The sequence below is a fragment of the Zootoca vivipara genome, chromosome 9 (assembly GCF_965207765.1).
Source record: "Zootoca vivipara chromosome 9, rZooViv2.hap1.1, whole genome shotgun sequence".
Lineage (NCBI taxonomy): Eukaryota > Metazoa > Chordata > Lepidosauria > Squamata > Lacertidae > Zootoca > Zootoca vivipara.
This window is the reverse complement of record NC_142592.1, coordinates 42119361-42141131: the sequence shown is the minus strand read 5'-3', so window position 1 is coordinate 42141131 and position 21771 is coordinate 42119361. Positions and strand designations below refer to the sequence as shown.

The 21771-nt window shown below is 42.1% G+C and overlaps 1 protein-coding gene across 20 annotated transcripts in view; it reads left to right on the top strand.

Moving 5' to 3' along the window:
- The window catches only part of TNRC6B (trinucleotide repeat containing adaptor 6B), a 100755-nt gene that overhangs the window by 7086 nt on the left and 71898 nt on the right, over positions 1-21771 (top strand). For 6 of the 20 annotated variants that reach the window (XM_088676635.1, XM_035128446.3, XM_088676634.1 and 3 more), the window contains 3 exons: positions 313-385; positions 1222-1311; positions 11850-11917. In XM_088676635.1, coding sequence (XP_088532761.1) covers positions 1267-1311; positions 11850-11917 — 113 coding nt within the window. In that variant the 5' untranslated portion in view covers positions 313-385; positions 1222-1266. Of the gene's footprint in view, positions 1-312; positions 386-1221; positions 1312-3491; positions 3732-7239; positions 7323-8308; positions 8364-10961; positions 11039-11849; positions 11918-21771 lie in introns of those variants that run through there. The other 14 variants (XM_035128452.3, XM_088676636.1, XM_035128448.3 and 11 more) reach the window with 7 other exon arrangements.

Below are 21771 nucleotides of genomic sequence, written 5' to 3'. Positions count from 1 at the left end.
GATTAGATGTTGCAGGGTATAATTTAGTACACTACTTAGTATGTGGAAATGTTTGATCTTAACAGCCACAATGCATTTTAGCCAGTTCCATTATTATGCAAATTTATAGGACAGTGTTGGAATGTAATATTTCTTTTTGATGATCAAGTCTAACTACAGACTTTGAATTTCCTGTCATCTTTACCAGGTGTAAAAAAATACCAACTGCAAAAAAGCAACCAGGATTGCTTATGTTGCTTTGTTTCTTGAGTTGAATTTTTGTATGTTGTGCTTATGTGCTTTGAATAATATATTTTTTATTTTTTATTGCAGTGGTTTGACTTTTGCACTGAATGTAGCTGGGATGGGTCCTTTCGGGCTTCAGCAGCCCTGAGAAGCTGTCGAGGTAACTTCTGTTTAAAATGCAAGTGCACTACTAGTAGAAGGCAGAGGTGGGTAGAGAAGGTAAAGGTGTACTGGCAGTTGTTTTATCTTTGGACATAAGTCATGAAATTGAGGGAATACATTCTCTCTTTTGCAGGGAATTATGATACATTGATGATGGTCTAGAGAAGTCACGCAGAATGCCTATTATTAGAGAAATGTTTTATATTGTCCCGTTTCATGTGAAGCTTTGTATTTACAGTTTTAGCATGTCATGTTAAGATAAAAAAGAATTTTTTACTGCTTACAATAATACAGTCATTGAGACTACTGGTAATCATTTGTGCAGCTGAAAAGTTGTGGCATAATTGAATACTGGAGAGAGTTGCATGCATTTGGAGACTTCAGCACAGTAGGCATTAGAGATGGGTTCCTTATCCTCTAGTTCATGAGTTGGCACTCTCCAGCACGGGGGCCTAATTAGCCCTGGCATGAGTCCTAATTTGGCCTTTGAGGCCATTTCCCCCCAAACCTTGGCTACCTGTTCTTTCTTAAAACTATTTAATCTGAAATAGTCATATGATTAGCAGATGAGTGAATAACTACTAGCCTTTCCAAAGACTACATCTACCAACTCCAAACTTCTTTATGTGCGTGTTTCTCCCCACTTGCCTGTCTGGGCCTCTCGTGCCTTTACTACTGAGACATTTGTGCCAGTCACTGAATGTCCCTGATTGCAATCTGGGTGATTTTTTTTAATGGCCTAAGAATCTTCAGTATTTACAATGTGCAGTATGAATCATAAAATTTCAGATTCCAACTATTTTATTATAACATCCTTCCATTATTTATTTTTAGGCAGAATTTCGTGTTTCAGCAGAGTTTTGCACAGATTCTGTTCCCATGCAAACTGATGAGGGAGAAATTTTGTCGGAAGCTGGTTCCAAGGTCAGTGAATTCACAGAATGAGACTACCGTAGGGTAAATGTTGATACGATTAACTATTACTGTGAATATTTAGGTTTGAAACGTGTACATGGTGTTTTCAGATATAATTCATTGTATTGATCAAGATTAAATACATGCAAAGTCTTATTTTAGTCCTGTGCTGATATTAACAATAACATAAAATGTGGCAATTAATACAAGAATATTGTTTCCATGGGAATATTTATATCTTGGAGTCTTTCCTTATCTTTATGCAGCAATTATTCCTGGTCAATATACACATTTCAAATGGGGATGTAGATAGTCACTCACCTGGTTGGTTGTGACAAGAAAATGTTGCCTTTAGGCAAATGGGCAGGGAAGATTTTGTAAACTGGAAAGAGCTGAGTGTTCCTTCTAGACCACTGATGAACTGTAAATACTATAGGGATGTGTAAACTAGACATATTTTATTGGTTAGTAACTTCTGTGGACTGGCTTAAATCAACCTTTTAAGAAGCTTATCTACTGAAGAAGTGCATATAACACTTAGAGTAACATAAAATATCTTTAGTTTATCTAGTTTTAGCTTTATAGCCAGAGTTGCAAATGTCACAAATTATTACTGTTTTGTTGAACAAGTACTTGATGGAAAGTAAGTGTGTAAAACTTATTCATTATAGCTACTACTGTATTTGCATTGGTAACTGTAGCCCATCTTGAAAATGCAGCAGCATAAATCTGTATTCTGAATACTGTAAACCTTTTCAGTCTAGATCTTCTAGGTTGTAGAACAGTTCATATTAGGCTACCAACACAATCACAAAACACTGTCCCCTGATAATTAACAGTAAGTGTTATACTCCTGCTTGTAAATTTTGCAGTGTTCACCTATGCTTCTCTGAAAGCCCACTTGTTACCTGTGATTTGAAATTAAGTGTTGTATGATGGTAGTTTTAATTAAGGCTAGAGGGGGTGGAGCCTTCACACATTCTTCAGAGGTTTAAAGGCCAGAACACTGAGACCTGTTAGTGCAGCTGTCATGGTGCTGGTTCCCCAGCTTGGCAAGCATAGTGCTCTGCTTGCAGCCTAGGCATGTGCAATTTGTTTGTGGTATTTACAAGTAATCCTTCTGCTCAAGTGTGTGAGGTGATATGCAGCATTTATGTATGTGACATAGCCACTTATCAGAGGATAACTGCTACTTGTTACAGGTATGAAGCAAGTTGCATGGCTAAAATTAATAATGGAAGATTGGTATTGGCACAAAACATATAAATCTGCTTTTTATGGAGTCTGAACACTCATCCATTTGGACCAGTACCATCCATTCTTGCTTTTACAGCCTTGTTACCTGATCTTATAACTGGAAGTGCTTGAGTACTGTAATTTGTGCAATGTGTGTGCTATCACTGAGCTATGGCCTTTCTCACAATCAGATAAACACATTAGTACCTTAATTTGGATAACACTGAATGGATTGTGGTACTGAGAGAGCCCAATGATGGGATGTAGATACTATAGGAGCTAGAGAGTATGCACATGCAAACTGTTCATCATCCAACCTTGTCCCTACTGTTTGGATATCTGAACATGGACTTTTGCATTTCAGTATGCTTTGGAGCTTTTCCTGAGTAATTGCTAATACTTGCTACAGAGACCCAGAGCAGTCAATTATGTTGAATGATTTTAGTATCAGTTGTGCACTCTAAATTATTGCTCAGCAATTTTCTTCAGAGTCTTAGGCAAATTACATTCTGCCCCAGTAAAAGGTAAATTTTTATAATTGGTTATTGAGATGAATGAGGAATAGTTGTACACAGTACTATTTTTTCTAGAAAAAGGGGTGCCGGAGCTCACCTCTCTCGTTCTCTTAGAATGGCAACGGTGTTCATGTGAGAGGTGCTAGAACTTTGTTCCGGTGAGTTCCTGCTGAAAAGAAGCCCTGGTTGTACAACATTTGTTAAAGTAAAAGTGTTGTAGTAATACAGTACTTGTTTGAAGTGATCCAGTCCAATTCTTATTTTATTTTATTTGAGATATTCCAAGCTAGCTAACCTCTTGGAATCAGTTGTCAAACTGGCCACTTTACGTTTGGGCTTTGTTTCCTCTGGGCTCACAAGGATAAGTTGGCTTGTGCTTCTTTTGCTCATGGTGGAAAAATGTTTTGTTTCTGTTAGTCTTGTGTTTGTAATGGGAGAGAAAGACAAACACTTTTATGAAACCCTTTAGCTATTAATACGTTGAGACGGCTAGAGCGCCGGTGGCGGAATACTCATTCTGAATCCGGGCTACAGCTCAACTTCGAGCCTACCAAGTGGCAATGGCAATGGCGAAGAGGACCTTCTTCACCGTTTCTATCGCATCTGCAGAAAACAGCAGCAGGAGACTGTTCCCGGTGGTCCGCAATCTATCCGAACCACCTTCGTCATCGGGGCCTGGTAGGGACCCCAATATCTCCTGCAATGCTTTTGCAAAGTTTTTTGCAGATAAAGTCGCTCAGATTCGGAGGGAGGTAGACTCCACTGTGGGAGCAGGGCCGGGGCGGGAGAGTGCTGGAGCCCTGTCTAGTCATGTTTCATGGGATCAATTTCAATCTGTTACCTCCGAGGATGTGGACAGGCTGCTTGGACGAGTGAAACCAACCACCTGTCTCCTTGACCCTTGCCCATCCTGGCTAATAAAAGCGAGCCGGGAAGGGCTGGGCGATGGGCTCCGCGGGGTGGTAAATGCTTCCCTCTATGAGGGAGTATTCCCAGACCCGCTAAAAGAGGCGGTCATTAAACCGCTTCTTAAAAAAACATCTTTAGATGCTGCTAATATGGCCAACTATCGCCCAGTCTCAAATCTTCCATTCTTGGGCAAGGTGATTGAGCGAGTGGTTGCTGAACAACTCCAGGCACGCCTGGAAGAAGCGGACCATTTGGATCCCTTCCAGTCAGAATTCAGGCCTCATCATGGGACTGAAACGGCCCTGGTTGCACTGGTTGATGATCTCTGATGGGCTAGGGACAAAGGTGAGAGCTGTTTCCTAGTCCTGCTGGATCTCTCAGCGGCTTTTGACACCATCGACCATAACATCCTTCTGGACCGTCTAGAGGGGTTGGGAGCTGGGGGCACTGTTATACAGTGGTTCCGCTCCTTCCTCCTGAGCCGTGTTCAGAAAGTGGTGGTGGGCGATTAGTGTTCAGACCCCTGGGCTCTCACTTGTGGGGTGCCTCAGGGTTTTGTCCTCTCCCCCATGCTTTTTAACATATACATGCAGCCGCTGGGAGAGATCATCAGGGGGTTTGGGCTGGGTGTTCATCAGTATGTGGATGATACCCAGCTCTAACTATCTTTCAAATCAGAACCAGTGAAGGCAGTGAAGGTCCTGTGTGGAGTGCCTGGAGGCGGTTGGAGGATGGATGGCAGCTAACAGATTGAGGTTGAATCTTGACAAGACAGAAGTACTGTTCATGGGGGACAGGAGGCGAGCAGGTGTGGAGGATTCCCTGGTTCTGAATGGGGTAACTGTGCCCCTAAAGGACCAGGTGCGCAGCCTGGGAGTCATTTTGGACTCACAGCTGTCCATGGAGGCGCAGGTCAATTCTGTGTCCAGGGCAGCTGTCTATCAGCTCCATCTGGTACGCAGGCTGAGACCCTACCTGCCTGCAGACTGTCTAGCCAGAGTAGTGCATGCTCTGGTTATCTCCCACTTGGACTACTGCAATGCGCTCTACGTGAGGCTACCTTTGAAGGTGACTCGGAAACTACAATTAATCCAGAATGCGGCAGCTAGACTGGTGACTGGGAGCGGCCACCGAGACCACATAACACCGGTCTTGAAAGATCTACATTGGCTCCCAGTACGTTTCCGAGCACAATTCAAAGTGTTGGTGCTGACCTTTAAAGCCCTAAATGGCCTCGGTCCAGTATACCTGAAGGAGCGTCTCCACCTCCATCATTCTGCCCAGACACTGAGGTCCAGCACCGAGGGCCTTCTGGCGGTTCTCTCGTTGCAAGAAGCCAGGTTGCAGGGAACTAGGCAGAGCGCCTTCTCGGTGGTGGTGCCTGCCCTGTGGAACGCCCTCCCAACAGATCTCAAAAAAGAAAACAACTACCAGACTTTCAGAAGACATCTGAAGGCAGCCCTGTTCAGGGAGGCTTTTAATGTTTAATAGATTACTGTGTTTTATTTTTCTGTTGGAAGCCGCCCATAGTGGCTGGGGAGACCCAGCCAGATGGGCGGGGTATAAATAATATATTATTATTATTATTATTATTATTATTATTATTATTATTATTATTATTATTATTATTATATAAGACTCCGAAGATGCAGGTTCAAATCTCCAGTTGGCCATGAATCTCGCTAGAGTGACCTGCTCTTGAGGAAACCATTTCTTATGTTATTTCTCTGCCAAACGTGTTGGAGTGGTTCTGTGACAAATCCGAAGCTCATTTTATGGCATGTCCTTGGTTTGTATGATGTACTGGCCAGGCCTATTGTGCTTAGCAGTTGCCCCTGGACAAAATGAGTACACTGTTGAACTTGCCTAATATGTCCGTCCCCCCCATGCAATTGCATATTGGTAATGGTAGGCAAATTGCCCAGAAGCTATTCACCTATTACAGTTGTTCCTCGGAAGTCGAACGGAATCCATTCCGGAAGTCCATTTGACTTCCACAACGTTCACGAACCAAGCCGCAACGTACGTTCAGGTTCCAAAGAATGTTTGCAAACCGGAACAATCACTTTCGGATTTGTGGCATTTGGGAGCCAAAATGTTCGACTTGCGAGGCGTTTGACTTCCAAGGTACAACTGTACTAGTTTTTTCAGGAACTGTGGGTTAAACCACAGAGTCTAGAGCTTGTGGATCAGAAAGTTGGCGGTTCGAATCCCTGTAACGGGGTGAGCTCCTGTTGCTCGGTCCCAGCTCCTGCCCACCTAGCAGTTCGAAAGCACATCCAAGTGCAAGTAGATACTGTAAATAGGGACCGCTCAGGCGGGAAGGTAAACGGCGTTTCCGTGCGCTGCTCTGGTTCGCCAGAAGCAGCTTTGTCATGCTGGCCACATGACCCGGAAGCTGTCTGCGGACAAACGCTGGCTCCCTCGGCCTATAGAGCGAGATGAGCGCCGCAACCCCAGAGTCGGACACGACTGGACCTGATGGTCAGGGGCCCCTTTACCTTTACCTTTTACCTTTAGGCCTTTCTACCCTAATAGTCCACCTGAGACAAGTGAAAAGGGCATTTTTGGAAGGGAAGAAAAAGGTATAAGTTGTCTGTGAAAGAAGAATGGGAGAACAAATTATAAAATATGGGTTGAGAGGCATGTGGTTGTGGAAAGGGAAAATCTGTAAGAGCCTCTGGATCAGCATGTTTTGCCTACAATAGGGAGGCTGTCACAATACCTCCAGAAAAATGTTATCCTTAGCTTGAGTAAAGGTGTGCAGTGGAACTCCTTTCCATGAGGAAATGTGGCAAATAACTAGCAATTTCCAAAGATGGGTTAGATAGCAGGAGAAAGTGATGATGTTGATGCCCTCCCATCAGATGTCAAGGAGATAAGGAGATACAACCTTTATAAGGCACCTGAAGGCAGCCCTGTATAGGGAAGTTTTTTTAATGTTGAATGTTTTATTGTGTTTTTATATACTGGTATGTTGGAAGCCACCCAGAGTAGCTGGGACAACCCAGTCAGGTGGACAGGATACTTACCACTACTACTATTAATAGTATTATTATTCCAAATTGTATCTCCATTCTTTTTGTGACTAGCAGCCTCTGACATTTTTTTCATTCCTCTTTCCTGGTTCTTTTACATTCACTTCTTCCATAATAGCTTTCCTCTTTTAACTCCCTTCTATTGTAGTCCCAGTTTGTTTTCTTATTTATTATTACATGTCAATGCCTATCTTATTTTCTTATTTCCTTTAACACCTCCTCTCTCTTTTCCCCCTCAGAGGAGGGATACCTTCCTTCCTTCCATCCCTCTCTCTGCTGGAACCTCACTGTCTTCTGGTCGCCAGCATGCAAGGACCTGCAGGTGCTGGCATTAGTCTGACTAAAAGGCTGTGGCAGGGCTATGGCTACAGTGGTCTGTGTAGATGTGCACATTCCTGAAGTAAATGAATACTATTTGTTGGATAGGAAAGTTGAGTGAATACTATACTTGTCCATGGCCCTTTATCTGATGCGTAGAGACTTTTAAAACTTGGTTGCACTTTATGATTCTTTTCACATGTAAGGGAAGCCATAATTTCTGCCACTTTTGTGTCCAGGTGTCAGGTTTGTGCACTGTATCCTCCTCTTGGGAGGGGGCAACCTAAGTACACATCTTTGCATAAATCATTGTATCTTATACTGGGAAGACAATTTAACTGCAAACAGAACTGGAAGCCATAGTTGAACATAGATAAACTATGGCTTGCAGAATTCAAAACTTTGCCTGTTTTGACAAAGAAGTAAGTGAGTGAATTGAAGAATACAAGGTGGGAGAAGAGGAATTAGCCCAGACCATGGTTTGCCATTAAAAGCATAAAGCAATGCAGTACTGGTGTACACAAAATAATTTATACCCATGTAAGTGAAGGGAAGTAGCCCATTTTGAAATTTTAGACTTCTTACTCTTTGGTGTTCAAAGCAATTTACACAGAAAAATAAAATACTTTTTAAAAGAAAAAGCTGATATGGTGTATTTCATATGCTGCATTACCCCTTGTGATAATAGTCATATAGCCACATTTGTACTCTTAATTTATTCTTTGACCTATGACAGGTTTCTTTCATCTTTATAATAAGTTTTTAAAGTGAATTTAGATAAATTGGATTCTAACATTTGTAAAGCAGCAAGTAATGACAGTTTTCCTATTGGTTATGCAAGACAGGAGTTTAAAATTGGCCATCTCATGTTGCACAACCAAACAGTGGATGTCTGGAGATGATAAGAGCTTATCTCTAAAGCCCAGCAAGGTGTTAGGCTCATACTTAAAGCAGAGGCTCCTGAGTTTTAAGAACTCTGGCAATGCCATAGGGCTGAAGTGGTTAGAGAAATATGGAGAATGAATAGTCAGTGAAATTTTAAAAGGTAAGGGATTTGTAGAATTTATTAGTCTACTTGGATCAGAAAAGGAAGTGCCTATTATGAATCATGCATGGCTTGAAGACCAAGAAATATTGTTAAACCTTATTTCCAGCAATTCTTTAGGTTTATTCTTTAATTGTATGCCCTCATGTACCCCGTAACTGGTGTGGCTTTTAAAAGCATGTACCTATGTCTTAATTATAGAATCATAGAATTGTAGAGGTGGAAGGGACCCTGAGGGTCATTTAGTCCAACCCCCTGCAGTGCAAGAATATTTTGCCCAATGTGGGGCTTGAACCTACAACTCTGTGACTAAGAGTCAACTAAAGCATCCAAGAAAGATGGCCATCCAGCCTCTGCTTACAAACCTCCAAGGAAGGAGACTCCACCACATCCCACTGTTGAACAGATCTTACTGTCAGAAAGATCTTCCTGGTGTTATCTAGGAATCTCCTTTCTTGTACCTTGAAGCCATTGGTTTGTATTGTGCCCTCAGTAGCAGGAGACAACAAGCTTGCTCTATCTTCCATGTTACATCCCTTTAGATATTTGAAGATGGCCATCATATCTCCTCCTTTTTTAAAAAGTAATTCTGTAACCTTCCTAGAAAGTAAGTTATGGGTAAAATGAGAGAGGTGTAGCTACCTTGTATTTTTCCTGGTACTGAGTAATTGTTAGGCAGCATCTCTCTCTCTCTCTCTCTCTCTCTCTCTCTCTCTCTCTCTCTCTCTCTCTCTCTGTGTGTGTGTGTGTGTGTGTGTGTGTGTGTTCGTTCTCAATATTCAGAACCAGCAGGACATGGAATAAAATTGTCAGGGATGGTCATTTCTGTAATTTTGTGTTATAACATGCTCCCCATTTCAACCATTTTGTGAATGGTCCCCCAACCCTCTAAAAATTCAGAGTGTACCCACTAGTGCAAAACATTTGTTGAGTAATTGTTTTTCCGCATTCGAAAGTAACCCTAAATTTGCATCTAAGCATATAAATTAGCATAATATTTTATGCACATGGGTCATGGACCTGTGCCCTTAGACTTTTAAGTACTGTATATACAGGTACTCAAGTATAAGCTAACTTTTTCAGTGTATTTTTTATGCTAAAAAAAACCCTCAGCTTATACTTGAGTCAAGCGGGTGGTGGCGGAGGGACGAGCAGCCTGAAAGCAGCTGTTTTGGGCTGCTCCTTCCTCCTCCGCTGCCTTTGCCGCTGTTGGCGGAGAAGGAACAAGCAGCCTGAAAGCAGCCCTTTCAGGCTGCTCCTTCCTCCTCTGCTGGTTTGTGGTATGGTGAACTGGCTTATACTTGAGTCAATAAGTTTTCCCCTTTTTGTGGGGGGGGGGTAAAATTAGGTGCCTCGGCTTATATTCGGGTCGGCTTATACTCGAGTATATGGTATCTAGCAACACCACTGTTAAGGTACTTCTGGACACAGTAAAAAGCTGAAATATATGGCCCAGTTTGCTAGAGAACTGAAATCTGGAATTCTAATAACATGTACAGGAGTACTGTATTGGACATCACACTACCCAGCCCTAGAGGTGGCACATGTAAATAGCTTCAGAAACAACCAAGAAGGAAAATACTTTAAATCTTTTAAGTCACTGGAGTAGCCAACATGATGCCCTCCAGATGTTGTTGAGTACAATTCGTATCTTACCATGCTTACTTGGGCTAATGGGAGTTGGAAGTCAAACAACATCTGCAGAACACCTCTTTGCCTATCCCTGCTTCATGTCTATTCTGAAAGCAGACCCTATCAAATACTTAAGCACACAGTTACAAATCTGTGAACAAATACATGGTCTGGTGCAAGCGTAATGCTGTATAATTTCTTGTCTATAACCAGATGCACTGAAGCTAGTACTAGTCATGATTAGTTGGAAACCAGAGTTTACAATCTTAATTCTATTCATGCTTAGTAAGATTGCAGCACATGGAACACTAACCGTGGAGGGAGAAACGGGAGATTTGGAATCGTAGAATTGGAAGGGACCAAGAGTCATCTGTGTTTCCTAACAGTTAAATTGAAACGTTGTTTCTTAACCAACAAAAACAAACTGGTAGTCACGCCCAGGTGATGGGTAATGTTCCAGTTTTTTTAGCTGGTGTATTTCAGCCATTTTTCATCTAATCTCTGGAATTTGGGTAGGACGTACTCATCACCAAAGAGATGCTCCATGATTAAAAAAAATAGTGATGTGACCAATCTCAGTTTTCATAAGGAAAATATTTGGTAGTTTACAGTACTAGAAAATGTGAAATGCCTTAATTATGCAGCTACTCCTGTAGCTCTATATAATGTTAGTGCTAAGGTTTCTAGCTTTGCCTCTTCTTTAATATGCTAGTATTAAAGGAAATTTTGTTTGTTTGGAGAAGCATTCAGTTATTTGAGTCTTTATTTGCAGTCTGAAGTGATGAACACCAGACATAGGTTTGCCATCTCAGTGAGAACTAGACAGTGGATGCCAGGGCAGGATGTGGCCTTCAGCCACATCATAAGTTGTGGAAGATCTGCGAATTATTTGCAAAAAGAGTTTCAAAAATTCACCCTTTCACAAGAGACCATTTCCACATCCATATTTTTCTTCCTCCACACTAGCTTCCCCTCACACAACATGTTGCCCAGCCTCTGCTTTCCCATCTGCTTTCAGTCTCTGCCTGTGTCCCCAAATCAAGGTTTGTTAAACCCTCACTATTCCTACTTGAACATCTTTCTAATCTATGAGGGGAGGGAATGACAGCAACATTTTAATCTCTCCTGGGGTGACACAGTACCTTGGCCGTATCAGTGTGAATCAAATTTCCTGACACCCACTGCTCCACCCATAGTGACTGTTGCCACTGAGCATGCGTAATATAGTTGTATAGCATGGAAGATGGAAAGTCCACAATGGACTTTAAATACTAAATGAAAGGCAAACCTCAGTAACACATTTAAAGTTTTGAAAGCATCGACCACTTGGGCAGATATTAAAGCCTTCTTAAAAGAAGATGGGTAATGCCTGGAGGAAAGAATCCTTCCTGTCCCCAACGTTTAAATTACACTCATTTGGCTATTGTGTCCAATTAAGCTTGGGAAATTCTGACTTCACTGAGGAGAATTCTCTATACCAAATTTAGAATGGTTGGACAAATGTTGATTTTTAATAAAGAAAAACACATCTCAGTGTACATAATCAACTTATACAGAATAAAAAATTGGAAGCCCTTATATGAAAAAGTAAAGAATCTAGGTCCCATATTTACTCATTTCATGTTTCAACATATAAAACTTTCTTCTTCATGTTTTGCCTTATCATAACTATGAGTGCTAACCATGAGAGTGGCAATATGACCGTGGGGTGTGCATTTGTCAAACTTCAAATGGCAATCTCTTGGTTAGAGCTAACAATGGAAACTGGTGTTAAATTCTGATAGGGAAAAGGGCCACTTTGGACAAAATGTGTTTTGCTCCATCAATGCTGACCTGCAATGCTTGCCTTCGCAGATGGAACATGAGGATTTTGTAATGGAAGGGCATGGCAAGACTCCACCTCCTGGTGAAGAAAACAAACAGTGAGTCATGTTTATTTAAAAAGGGCCTTAATCAGTAAATTATACAAAACATGCAGGATAAATGTGTCTGAAGCATTGCTTCCTTTTTAACATATTCACAGTTTTGTCATAAAATCATAATATCTTAAGTGGCCAAAATAAAGGTTCTAATCCTAAACACACTTACTAGGGAGTACGCCCAATTGAACACAGTGTGCCAGGTTCAACTAATGAGCCACGCTCATGGAAGCCCAGACAAGGACTTGCTAGGGCAATGCATTTCCCCCTGCCCCCAATTGGCTTTGGTGTGTGTGTTAAAAGAACCCCCAGAACAGCACAGGGAAGAGAGGAGAAGAGGGATCGTTCTGTCTGGCAAGCTGAAATGCTTGGGCTGATGGAATGATTGTCATAGTGCTGCATTAAATTCCTCTCAGTAGAACTTACTTTTGGATTGACATGTGTAGGGTGGCCTTTCCTGGAGAACATACCATATTGCCAGTGGTGTACGTGCAACTTTATATCACTTTGCTAGAGAAATCACAGCAGTATGCATGGTAGGGCCTTCCTATTAAGTTTATGAAGTTTATTTAAAAGTATCCTTTCTCAAATGTGGGCCTTACCTTTCAAAGCTAAATTTGGATTTCCCGCTTCTAATATGCCCAGACATTAACATGTATTCCAGTATGGTAGCATAGTGACCTGTTTTTGGCAGTGCACTCTGATTTTACAGTTTCTGCAGGAGAAAATTGTTTACATGCTCAGTACCACAAGAAGGTATGTGGTTGCATTGATGGATGCATTAGCCTTTTATTCCTCCACCCATTCTTCTTAGATTCACATGGTCTTCTGTCCTCTTCCAGCTGCTCAACTTCTGTACCCTGTCTTCTTTTTTCCTCCCTCGTAGGCATACATTGAACTTCCTAGCCCTCAACCCTTTAAGCTGCCCAACATCCTTGTCTCTGCACTCTACCCCTCCCAACAGTGCACAGCTGCTCTTTTCCCTCTCAGTGTTTTTTCCCCCTTCTTGTATGATACTCAGTGATCTATCACTGATTCTCTTCCCTCCTCCTCCACACTTTGGATGTTCTTCAATATTACTGATTCTCACCCCAAAAGAGATGGTGGGTTTGCAGGTAATAAACATATTCTTTTATATGCTTATGGATGGGTAACCTGTTCCAGTCAGAAGACCACATTCCCTCAAGGACAACTTCTTTGGGGCTTTGTGCCAGCAGTGAGGTGGGTCTAGCTCAGGGATAAGGAAACCTGTTGGGCTCCAACTCCCGTCAGCACTAGCAGGCATGGGCAGTGGAAAAGGTTACTGCATATTTATCTCACCAGCTCTATTTAATGTATAAAATGCCTTCAATTCATCTAAACATTTTTAAAAGAATATCCTCTTCTCTCATGGTAATAGGAATGAAACCTGTGATTTCCTACACACTGCTGTAATTGAAACCAGAAAGACTCAATACAATTTTTTGCTTCTTGTGATGTTACAGTTTTCTGATACATTTCCAAACAATACCATCTGCAGTTCTACCTTTTCCTATATTTTCCAGCACCTTCAGTGAAATACATGCTGCTATTCATGGTGATTATTCTATTCTGTTCTATTCTAATATTTACACACACACACACACACACACACACACACACACACACACACACACACACACACTTTCACTAGCTAAGTACTGTGTGGGTACTGGAAAAAGAGCTGGTTATGAAAGTGTTGAATCCATACTCCTGATTTGCTTCAGGCTTCTGTATCACTTGCATTTTTTTGGTTTGTTTTAAGAGAACTCTGTCTTGGACTACTTCTACTCATGACAAAAAAAAATCTACTAGTGCCAGGGAAGGAAGAATCTGTGATAGAAGATAATGCAAAGACCTACTGATCTTGTCGCAGCTAGCACAAAAGTTGTGGGAAGATGGAGGAAAAACAAAGACCAACCAGCTTTAGGACTAGCATGCTTTCCATCCCTTTCAGGGGTGTGTTGGGGGATGGGAGGGCTTTGGATCCTGTGGATTTAATCCTTCCCATACAGACACCTTTTCCCTTTTACTGCTGTTGTGTGCTGGCTGCAGAGTTTCCACAGTCTCACTAAGAGACTCCCAAGAGTGGTCCTCCTTGGTGCAATACAATATCCTATGGCTCCCAGAGGCTATGCAATTGCACTCTCAGAAACCCTTGGGCTTTGAAATTGAGGATATTTTATAATAGACAAAACTTCAACTAACATGTGTAACTTTATCTTTTAACGTCTCCTACTTTTTGCTGATAGCAATGGTTGTTTTTTTTCTTTTTGCCATTAAAGTGTGATAGTTGCTCTGTTTTTTTGGATAAAGTCTAAGGAGCAGGAACTTCTGGATGGGGCATAGAGCACTCATTACAAATTTGGCAGAAAATAGTAAAATACACACCTGTTTTAAAATGCATTTAAATTCGTTTGGTTGTCTACAGTAGATTCCACTCTGAAGTTGCAGCAGTCTAAAGTTGTGCAGGAATAACAAGAATGTGCTTTTTTAAGGTTTCTGGAGAGTTAATAAATGTAATTCTTAGGATGTACATGACTATCTAATGTAGTCTATCATAATTTTCTACCTCTCCTACTTTCATAGTCATACTTTAAAATAGGCTTGAGTATGCATGACTTGAGTATGTGGAGGCTTGAGTATGCATGGCCTCCATCAGCCTTTCCCCCATCCTTGTGCTCTTCATATGTTTTAGACTACAGCTCCCATCATCCATGACTATTGGCCATGCTGGCTGGGTCTGATAGGAGATCAGCATCCCAGCACTTGGAAGGCATCAGATTGGGAGAAAGCTGGTTATATCATTAGTCTTGAACTGGAGGATTTCTGCCCATTTCTGAGACTTGGTGACTGAATTAAGTTGTATCAGCAGTTGCATTACTATTTTTGTTTCCTTGATTCTTACTCCTCCTTGCAAAAAGAAAAAAGAACATGAGCAATATATATATATATAGTTGGCCCTGCCACGCGTTGCAGTGGCTCAGTTTGTTAAATGGAGCCTCAGAGTCCCACTTCAGACTCCCCTCACCTTCAGAGTCCCCCTGTTTTTCGTGTGTTATGTTTACATAGGCGCATCCCTATATCTCCCCCTACCCTGTTCTGTCCCTCCTCCCCCCATCCCCCGGTTCATCCCTGTGATTGGGCCCACCCTGTCCCAACCTATGACCTTTTCGCCCCCCCATCCCCCACCCAGGCAGGCCCCTACCTCCACTTGGCCTAGTATGGAAAGTGGCCTAGTCTGCAAAGCTGAGGCGAGATACTGTGGAGAGGGCAGGTTTCATCCCTGTGTCTCCCCCCTCCCCATTACCTATCCCTGCGCCCTATTTGCCCCCCCAACCCCCCAGGCAGGCCCCTACCTCCACTTGGCCTAGTCTGGAAAGTGGCCTAGTCTGCTGCGGCCTATTCAGTCTGCTTGGCAATGCTGGGCCTTGTTGCTGCAAAATGCCTGTTTTCAGTTGGTTGCTGCGGAATTTTGTGATGTCATCTGGTGGTGCCGCTTTGGAGGCAGCAGGGTGCGATCTGTCTTTCTATAGGATGCTGTTGGAGTCTTCAGAACTTCTGCTGGTGATGCATAATTTGGGCGCCACTTTTTTGTGTTTAATCATTTTAGGTGTGAAAGGTGTGCTTTTGGGGGGGGATTTACTCCAGATCCATCCCTGATGGGCAAGGTACGCTTTGCCCTAATTTGTTGGAATTCAGTTCAGCGGTTACGGTGAAAGGCTGGGACATCCACGCATGCAGTGGGAACATTTATATATATATAAGATGGGTCGCATTGGAAGATGGGTTTTAAGTTTGGATTAGGAGAAACTGGGGTCTACACTGTTAATCATTCCTATAAGAGTGTGGTTTATTTTGTATAATGAACTCTTTAATGAGAGTGAAATTAACAATCTTTTTACATAAATCAGGCACAGAATAAGGCTTTTTAGATGTTTGTTTTCCTCTGCTGGGGAAACAATGGTTTCAGTATTGAGGGTTAGGAGTGACCTCTGTTCAATGGCTATGGTTTTGATGTTCACTTCTACATGTTGTGAGGGAATTGAGGGAGGAAGCATGTGAACAGCATGCATTTGTGGGGAGTAGCATCCAGCAACATCTTATTAACTTGCTCAAAGCTGTCATGTGAGTTATATGGTTATACCGATTAGTACCTAGGACTTCCTTATCCCACAGCTGAACTGATCCAGTACAGGAAAATGTTGAGGTCATCACATGCTGACCCATGATTTTTCTCTGTGTGGAACTGCATTCTGTATCATACTGAGCTTTGAGGTAAGTAGAATAACAGCTCAGTATGGAGGTAGTCTTTGTGCGTAATTATTGGACTGATTTCTCTTGGTATTTTTCTAAAGAATGAAAGATAATAATAATAATTTATTATTTGTACCCTTGCCCATCTGACTGGGTTAATCTGGGTGGCTTCCAACATATATAAAAGCATAATAAAACATTGAACCTTAAAAAGCTTCCCTTTTTATACAGGGTTCCCTCCAGATACTGGGGAAATCCAGCCAGATGGGCGGGGTATAAATATATTACTATTATTATTATTATTATTATTATTATTATTATTATTATTATTATACTTTTGAGCTTTTCCATGTCATGCAGAAAGAGTACTGTATTTTACCTGAAATTCCATTTCCCATCAAAGCATTTGCTTTTGAAGTAAATGTGCTAATATAAGCTCTTGATTGTGACTGTACAAATGAAGTAGGCATTCAAATGAAAGCCCCTTTATCTAGTAGTGGCAAAATTCATTTACTAAAATAGTCCCTTCATGAGCTTTTGACGCAGAAGAAAAAATAGGATTCATGATGTCCGGACCTTTTTATATACAGTAGGTTCACACAGGTGGTTATTCCTTCTGTCTCAATGGAGGCAAGAGAAACATCACATAAACAGTAACTATTATAAGGAAGCTCATCAATCAGCTGTGATACCTCAGTACACTGTCAAGTGACCTGGTAACTGCCATACCACACTATATTAGTAAGAATCTGTAAATGTCTGGTTATTTAGAAGGCTAGTGTAGCTAAAACAAATGAAAACAAAATTGGGGGCTTGCAATGGTATGTTGTGAAAACAATGTAGCACACCCATGCATTGCTTTTATCATGTCCTTGAACTGAATAGTAAAATGTTTGTTGTGCGATACATGATGGCATGTCCATGCTGCAGGGAACTCCTAAGTAACTCTTGTTATCCCTTTTTGGGGAGGGGTAATGTGTGTTGTTGATATAATGGGTGAAAGAGCCAAGGTTTTGGATGATGATGATTGATGTAGATGTATAGTCTGGTTAGAACATTCCAATGGAAGAGGAATGGTCTAGTGACTCTAGTTTGTCTGGCACTGATGTGATGTACTTTCCTCAACTTACTCATGCAAGTGTGCACACACCCCTTTCACATACAGATGCTCGTACCTTTCATTCTCACTTCTCTGGTGTAGTGCTTACTAAGGCATTAGACATATTGAGCTGCAATGTGCTTTTCCTTTTGAGTCATATACAGCTGTAACAAAATCAGAAGTGCTGCAGGAAAGAGCCTTGGATTTTCCCCAGTATCCACCAAAATAGGTAGTTCTGTTCTGTTTTTAACCATTCTATTCCTCTCTTACCCTTATTCATTCTGTTGCTCTATGTACCATACTCTTGAGTTGATTACTGCCAACTGATGACTACTAGATTGTACTGTAGTGGAAAAAGGAAGACGATTGAATACTGTACTGGATAGTGACAAGATGCATGCGATGAGTCATCAGTTCAAGAGGTTTAGGATGAATAGTTTCCAAGATGTATGCAGTTGTTTCAGTTAATTAAAAATGGCTCTTCAGGTAGTAGTTGTTTTGAGGTGGGTGGGGGTAGATCTAAGAACTTACAAGATGGCTACAATTTTTTTCCAATGCTAGGAAGGATTGTGTGTTTAAACTTGAAAAGAGGCTCTAGTTTTTAAGAAATAACATTTTTTTGTGAAATTCAAGCTCCCATTTTTTCATTCAAGCTCCCATCAGTGGTTTACAGCGGTAAAATACCATGCATTCTTAGCTTCCATATATAATTTATTTCTGATAAAGTTCAGAGCCAAATCCCCAAAGGTCTTTGACCCAGCAACAGCTTGCATACAAGGGCGTACCCACCGCGGGGCAGGGAGGGGCCGCTGCCCTACTCTAGAGGCAGGGCCGGTCGGGCAGCTGCGGGCAAGAGTGGCGCTGCCGGCGGGGCTGGTGGGCAGAGGCGGAGGACAGCCCAGCGGAGCGCGAGTTCGGCGCCCGCAGCAGTCTCTTGCGCCCGAGCCGTGCGGAGTCCACACAGCCGCGCTGTGTGGGAGGGGGCAAGGGCTGACGCTCCCGACGTTCGGGAGACCTTTGCGCATGCGCAAAGCGGGGCGCATGCGCACAGCGCGGCTGTGGACTCCGGCGGCCGCCGTGCAGGGCGCATGCGCACAGCGCGGCTGTGCTCAAAGGTCTCCCGAACGTCGGGAGTCGTTCAGCGCCTGAGACCGCTGCAGCAACGGAGCCTCGGATAGCTTCGCGGAGGCCGGGGCTTTGCTCCAGACCTCCGCGGAGGCCCCGATCCAAGCCTGGTTCCCTTCTCTCCCCCCCCCGCCCACCCCCAGACTTCCCTCTTCTCCTCTAGGCGGCCGCTGGTTTTCTCCCCTTCGCCGCCGTCGCTTCAGGTTTATTTTGATTTCACCTGGGCTCTGTAGCCCCGCCCACATTCCCACTTTGTGGCCCCTCCCCTCCCGTGCCTTGGCCCCGCCCCTTGCCCCCCCTAGTTTTGATCCTGGGTACGCCCCTGCTTGCATAGACATATTGATAAGAATTGGTTTATCATTTTATTAGTGAGTTTTTTTGTTTATAGTTACTACAGATGATAAACCAGATTTAATGTCCGTGGTTAAACCACTGAGCCTAGGACTTGCTGATCAGAAGGTCAGCGGTTCGAATCCCTGTGACGGGGTTAGCTCCCGTTGCTTGATCCCAGTTCCTGCCAACCTAGCAGTTCGAAAGCACATCAAAGTGTAAGTAGATAAATAGGTACCGTTTCCGTGCGCTGCTCTGGTTCGCCAGAAGCAGCTTTGTCATGCTGGCCACATGACCCGGAAGCTGTACACCGACCCCCTCAGCCTATAGAGCGAGATGAGCGCCACAACCCCAGAGTCGGTCACGACTGGACCTAATGGTCAGGGGTCCCTTTACCTTTAATGATCTTCAAACTTGCTAAGTTTGACATTGCTCTAGTACTCATAACCAATAGTCTAGTTGCAAAGCTACTCTGGCTCAGTTGCTTTAGGCCTGCTCAGGATTCTGATGCTGATTAGACTTTCTAGACAAACTAAAACAAATGCTTTATTTGCATAGCCACGTCCATCACACAGCTGCTTTTTTGTGTGAAAGCAAATATCATGCAACTATTGTAGTTCTTGTAGTGGACAAGCGTTCCTTTTTGTCCTGAAATGCAGAATTGTGTGTGAACAACCCACAGTGTAAGTGCATCATATAAATGATGAGGCAGAGTTTAGTTGTAAAGGTCTGCATACCGTACTGTTTACTCATAAGTAGCAAGCTTGGCCTACACAGTTACAACCTAAGCCAAAATCCATGGAAACTGACTCATAGAGGAGCATTCTGTGTTTATATGCTGCCCACACCAACCAATAACTAAACATTTGTTTTCAGTTTCTGTTAAAAATGTGATGGTTTCATCTTTCCTTTGCTGTTCCTTGTCTCCTCCCTCCCCTGCCATTCTCACATTGGTGATAAGCTAATTGCCAGCTACACTTTAAGTTGTTTCTTGTTAAGTTGTTTCTCATATATATATTTGCTTTATTTTATTTTGGGTCACAACCTTTGAAATCTTCTCTTGTATTCTGATATGTTTCTTCAAGATTCTGTGGCTGTTCTAGCATTGTAATTTATTGGTGCCTTATTTATAGGTTGCTTTTGGTACATACATACATACATACATACATACATACATACATACATACATACATACATACATACAAAGATAGAAAGATGTGGGAGAGGGAAGACTTTCGAGAGGGTGAAAATCATTTATTTCTCTAAAGTTGGAGGAACTACAATATGAAAAGTGAAATGGTCCCTGTTAAAAACCAAACATACAGTAAAAGAAAGCTCCAAAGCAGCTGACACCACAATGATCCCTGCCCATCCTGCTGGTGGTGCTGTGGCAGTTTGCCACCCTTTCTTATTTAACTTTTGCAGTTTAGGGTCTGTAGGAATCACCCTGTTGCCCTAATTAGTGGTGAGACCTTTCTTTTTGGCCTAGCCAGGTTCAGACTTTTATGTGCCTCTTGACTGGGCTGAGCTAGTTTACTACTGTATTTTATGTTTTTAATATATAAAAGCTATTTAATAGCCTTCTCTACAAATAGCCTGTAGTCTTTTGGGGTGTTGTAGTACAACAGTTGCAGAACCATATTTAACCTATATGCTTCAGCTTTGTGCCCTTGTCTCAAAGTAGCCTCAACCAGCATAGAGATTATGTGGGCTGTAGTGCAAAGCATTTGGAGGGGCAGGCTTCTTCAGATTGATAATGATATGCTGTATATTTTTGCTTTGGTGCCTGTTGAAGGTTCAGATGGCATAGAACTTGATAATAGACCTGCTAACTGTGATATGTTGCTGGAAACATACATTTCTAGTTGTCCTGGCACATTTCAACGTGCTGGCTTTGATCTTTAATGCCCTAAACTTCTGGGGTAGAAAGTATCTTGCAACAACTTCCTCCCCTGCATCTCCTACAAGTTCAATTTAGTACATTGAGCTGATTTTTAAATGACAAGTAACAATTATCTTTAATTTATACAGCCTGAAAAAGAGTTCTGATGAAGTGGAATGCTTTCTCACTGCTTATTTAAATTGGTTCTAATGTTGCATTTGTATTTTTTCCCAATTGGTCTTCAAACAGACCAACTACTATTTTGGAGTAAGGGGAGTGGAAAACATTTCCTGAAGGTAGGTTTTTTTAAAAATACAGAAAATGTGTTATACTTCTGGAACTAAGAAAGGTTTTTTTTATGGAACAGGATTGTTAATGAACTATTTCACACTTTGAAGTAGTTGACAATTTGTGGATATGGTGCAAATTTAGAAGCATTTGCAGGTATGTGTGGCACATTGGGGGCATTTGGAAGAGTGAGATCTGTTTGCCTAATAAGGAATTGAGCACTTACAAATGAGCATCTACTCTTAAGTACCTGCTCCTACCACCATTAACTGTTGCACCTCTTAGTTGCTAGAAGATATTATATGTGAATAATTATTAGAATCAATGGTAAGTTCAGCTGAAGAAATTATATTAGAATTAAGACTTTAATAGTATTGCATTTCCCACTTCCTCAGAAGGACTCGGGACTATGTTTTGCTGTTTACTAATAGACCTTTCACACACACCATACAAAAGTCCTGTGGAATGGAACAGGCTTCAGATACTGTCTGGAAGAGATAGGGAGGAGACCTTCAGGAGCACAGGTAAAAATGTGTTAGAGCGAACGTATTTCATAATAATTCTCAACTTTTTCTGTAAACCATTGTTGCAGCTTGCACTATTGTGGCAACAGTGGTTTACAAACTAGGTTGATAAGTGTTAATCAGGAGTGTCTCCAAAGCAAGGTTTATGCTTAACTTTTTGGGCATAATGTTTTCCTGTGCACATGGAAGTCTGCTCCCTATTTCTTCCTGTTGTTAGTGCCTTCCTGTTTGTCATAGGGCCGGGGGGGGGGGTAGTCATGGGTTTCATGGCTGAGAAGGGATTTGAAGCTAAATCTTCTAGTCCACCATATGGTGGACCAAATGAACATGGCTA